This window comes from Oratosquilla oratoria, chromosome 34 (assembly GCF_046742065.1).
Source record: "Oratosquilla oratoria isolate Oo_2021 chromosome 34, ASM4674206v1, whole genome shotgun sequence".
NCBI classification, from domain to species: Eukaryota; Metazoa; Arthropoda; class Malacostraca; order Stomatopoda; family Squillidae; genus Oratosquilla; species Oratosquilla oratoria.
Genome location: NC_134810.1, coordinates 40592790 through 40597789, shown reverse-complemented (window position 1 = coordinate 40597789; position 5000 = coordinate 40592790). Strand labels below are relative to the sequence as shown.

Below are 5000 nucleotides of genomic sequence, written 5' to 3'. Positions count from 1 at the left end.
TTACACCTGAAGGAGACGTGGAACAGGTAAAAATATTAATAGTATATAAGCAGATAAATAACGTAAATAAATGAAAAAATAGACAAATAATGATTGATGAAAAAGTCATAAACAAACAAATAATCATATAAATGAGTTCAGCATCGTATGCAATATTACTGAATTTCCTCAGCACCGACCCAACGCATAAGTCAATGGGATACGGGTTTTTTCCCAGTAAATCAAACTATCACAGTGAGAATAAGCAATAAATAAACAAATGAATAAACAAATAAATAAACAAATAAATAAATAAATAAGATAGAAAAAATAATGAGTGCAAGCGCACTTGCGTACCGATTTTCATGCAGCTAGAACAATGTCCCTTTCATGACATTGGGGGAAGAAACGAATGCACACATTCAACGACATGACATCATTCGTGTAATTTCGTTGAAGAGGAGAATATTATTGTTGAAGTAATTATTTCATCTATTATGATTTTTTTTTATTAACCGTGCCATCACAATGGAACGAAAATAATATTTGGTACAACCGCACCTACATGCCGAGTTTAACGTGGCTACCACTGAAGGGTGGTAGGCATATAGACTTTCCAGCCCTCCAATCTTTTCATTAATAGAAATGTTCTTTTCGACCAGAATCCCACTTCTTTTGCGCACAAATGGAGAGCGGAGGATCAGTGTGAATTGGAGGTGGAGCCGCCTCACCCTTGCGAAACCAATCCTGCTAATTATGAGATGGCAAAGACTGTTTGCATGCTCCTCCAGTCTGATATCTTCACAGGTAAACGTTCAGTGAATTGTATGTGTAACTCCACACACACACACACACACACACACACACACACACACACACACACACACACACACACACACACACACACACACACACACACACACACACACACACACACACACACACTCAGACTTATCCCAAAAATAAGAGAAAAGGCAAAGGAAATGAAGAAATATGCACAATCACGAACAAAAATTTTGACCCATCCATATTTTTTCCTTATGTCAATTTTTTGTCTGACAGTTTTGTTTACTTATTCAAGAAAATTACCTAAATTTAAGATAAATGCTATCTCGGAAAATATGTCACGTTCTCGGAAAAATATTGACATTATGAGGACTGTTGCGCGGGTCAAAACTTTTGTTTGTGATTGATTACACTTAAGTTGCCAGGAAATATATATATATATATATATATATATATATATATATATATAAATAGATAAAAATATATATATATATATATAAATATATATATATATATATATATATATATATGTATATATATATATATATATATATATATATATATATATATATATATATATATTTATATATATATACATATATATATATATATATATATTTGTGTCATTTTGACATTTGGAAATAAACTCTCCTACTGGGATTCGAACCCTCCCCAGAGCGGCTTTTACGAAGCAAGCCGCTCTGGCAAGGGTTCGAATCCCAGTAGGAGAGTTTATGTATATATATATATATATATATATATATATATATATATATATATATATTTATATATATATATATATATATATATATATATATATATATATATATATATATATATATATATATATATATATATATATATAAGAATGAGACATCAGACTACAAGGCCTACACTAAGCAGTTCCATGTCCATTACCACAGACCATCTCCATGCATAGAGTTATCTAACTTTCTCTAAAAACAATCGATAGTTTCAGCGCTCACTACATGTTAACTAAGTCTATTCCATTCGTTAACCACTCTATTGGTAAACTGGCAAATATATTGGCAAATTTCAGCTGGAGATACAAATGGAGATACGTTAAAAACGAAATTTCCTTCTGATGATAACATGTATTATTCCAATTTTTTGCCAGCTTGTCACGAGTACGTGGAACCCACGACATATGTGAGGAGTTGCATGTACGATACGTGCGCATGCGCAAATACCCACGGCAACTCGGGGGCGTGCATGTGCCCTGCACTTTCCGACTACGCGCAGGCTTGCATCGACGAGGGAATACACATTGCTTGGAGAAGTGCCATAAACCAGTGCGGTGAGTAGCACTCGCGACGGCACACTACGCATTTCTCGCTAGCATGCTACTTGCTTTTGCTGCTTCGTTTGAGTAGAAACGACTTCGGTCACGATCTTTTGTTTTTCACATTTCCAAATGTCAAATTACTCTTGCGTCATACAGTGAGGATATGAATAACGAACTATGAGAAGTTAAAACTAGAGTACGAATGTTAGACACATTGTCGAGATGTTCTTAACGGAAGTCTAGCGTTAACCGGTGTCGTTTCTACTCAAACGAAGTAACAAAATCAAGTATCATGCTAGCCTAGTCGGCTAGTGTGTCGCCAGCTTTACCTGTACATTTCTTTCTAGTTCTCTACTTCATACGTCTTTGTATATTTGTCAACCGTTATCAGGCTTTTTTTTGGGGGGGGGGGATCGCCCCCCACACGGGACGTAGGATAGGGGCTGATTTTGTTTTTCATGTGGTCATTTTCACTGTAAAAAATGACTGTTACATCATTTGTAATATTTAACATCAAACGATTCCATTCAACTGAAGCGGAAATGTCGTTATACTTAAATGATGAAACAGAATATATCTTGATCAACCCAGCTCTTCGTGGTGATGCCGCCTCTGAGTGGTATTTCATTCTGACAAAATAATGTGAAACGACATTACTTACCTGAGGGTTGGGGGAGGGCAGGAGGGCATTACCAAAGTGAAGGAGTTACGTTCATGTTGGTACGTTAAGGGGCATTTAGACGGCCAAACGGTTTGACAAACCCGGTTTGTCAGACAAGTGTTTGAAGTGATGTTTGACCGTGTGAATAGGGTATTTGGTTGTCAAACACGTTCAACAAACGTGTTTGACGACCAAATACCCCCATTCACATGGTCAAACATTACTTCAAACACTTGTCTGACAAACCGGGTTTGTCAAACTGTTTGACCGTGTCAATGGCCCTTTACTATCTTGGCTGGAGGGGGGGGGGTTGGATATGCTTTGGGGCGACAATTCTTGTCTGGACATGTCGCCCGCGAGGCTGACGAAATAATTATAATAATAAAAAAAGCGACCAAATACCCCCATTCACATGGTCAAACATTACTTCAAACACTTGTCTGACAAACCGGGTTTGTCAAACTGTTTGGCCGTCTAAATGGCCCTTTACTATCTTTGCTGGAGGGTGGTTGGGGGGGGGGGGTCGGATATGCTCTGGGGCGATATTAGTCTGGATATGCCGCCCGCGAGGCTGACGAAATAATTATAATAATAAAAAAAGTCAAAGGATCCCTGAATATTGTACCGTAATATACGAATTTTGCGTCAGAATCTACAGAATATGATATATTTTCCCCTTTATCCTTTCTGCAATAGGGACATTAAATAACGAATTTAAAATCTGTTTAATTATTTCGCAAGCCAATAGCTCTAATTGGCTGTAAGGAATGGGGGAGATGGGAGGGGGTCTTTTTTTCCACTGAGAACTTTGCCAACTAGTGACCGTCACTAGTTGCCTACCATTATTTTAAATTGAGCCTTTCACACTACGTCACTGCGGTTGCCCGGTTGCGAAACAGGCTATGGCTGTTGCCCGCTCCGGTAACAGGTGACCGTCACTGGCAGTTGCCGTCACCGAGAGCGTCTCTTTTTTCTTGACTAGCAAAGCCAACAGAAGCACCTCCTCCATTGATGCCATTCTTTCGACTAATGAGATGATGAGAAAGGATTCCACGACTCGGTGACAGTCACTGGTTGCTTGCAGTTGCCCGAGACTTTCACACTAGGCAACTAGTGACCGCCACTAGTGACGGTCACTAGTTGCCTAGTGTGAAAGGGGCCTAAGGGTTCTGGAGGAGTAGGATTTGCCCTACCAAAGGTTTCTTGTTTCCCGCTGCATGGGAATGGGATAATTATTTGTTATTCTGTTTATATGTTTCTTATATGTTTCTTATATGTTTCTTATATGTTTATATGGATGGGGTGGTGCGAGAGGTGAATGCTAGGGTAGTGGGTCAGGGATTGGAGATGGTTAAAGAAAATGGAGAAAAGTGGGAGGTGAGCCAGCTGTTGTTTGCGGACGACACTGCGCTTGTGGCAGGGTCAGAGGAGGAATTGAGGAAGCTGGTGGCAGAGTTTGGGAGAGTATGTGATAGAAGAAAGCTAAAGATAAATGTGGGTAAAAGTAAGGTGATGAGATGTACAAGGGGTGAAAGTGGCAGTAGACTGGAAGTGAACATTAAGGGAGAGCGACTGGAGGAAGTGGATAGTTTTAGATACTTGGGTGCAAGTGTAGCAGGAAAAGGTGGAGTGAAGGTGGAGGTAGAATGTAGATTGAGAGAAGCGAGTAAATGCCTTGGTGGATTAAAGAGTGTAATGAGGAATAGACATTTGGGAATGGATGCGAAGAGGAGACTGTATGAAGGAGTGATTGTGCCAACAGCACTGTATGGGGCAGAAACGTGGAACATAAGAGAAGAAGAGAGAAGGAGTTTGAATGTGTTTGAGATGAGGTGTCTGAGAAGTATGGTGGGGGTTACTAGGCTGGATAGAGTGAGAAATGAGGAGGTGAGGAGGAGAACAGGGGTGAAAAAGTATTTGGGAGATAGGGTTGATGAAAGAATATTAGGATGGTTTGGACACATGGAAAGAATGAGTGAAGAAAGACTAGTAAAAGAGGTATGGAAGGCAGATGTGGAGGGAGTGAACATGAGGGGACGTCCTAGGATGAGGTGGATGGATGGGGTGAAGGGGGCTTTGGGGAAGAGGGGAATGTCTGTTGAGGAAGGAAGGGAGAGGACGGAAGACAGAGGTGAGTGGAGAATGGTTGTATATGGATGATGTTGTGATTGCATGAGGAGGAATGGGCGGGGGGGGGGTGGTAGTATGTGTGAGTAAATTTTGACGCAGCCCACGGAGAGGGGGGGTCGCCGATTAAATGAAGCGGCC

The 5000-nt window shown here is 40.1% G+C and overlaps 1 protein-coding gene across 2 annotated transcripts in view; it reads left to right on the top strand.

Moving 5' to 3' along the window:
- The window catches only part of LOC143018223 (hemocytin-like), a 184722-nt gene that overhangs the window by 32424 nt on the left and 147298 nt on the right, over window positions 1-5000 (top strand). For both annotated transcript variants that reach the window (XM_076173462.1, XM_076173461.1), the window contains exons 20-22: window positions 1-26; window positions 642-786; window positions 1904-2083. The exon at window positions 1-26 is cut by the window's left edge and continues 132 nt beyond it. In XM_076173462.1, coding sequence (XP_076029577.1) covers window positions 1-26; window positions 642-786; window positions 1904-2083 — 351 coding nt within the window. The remainder of the gene's footprint in view (window positions 27-641; window positions 787-1903; window positions 2084-5000) is intronic.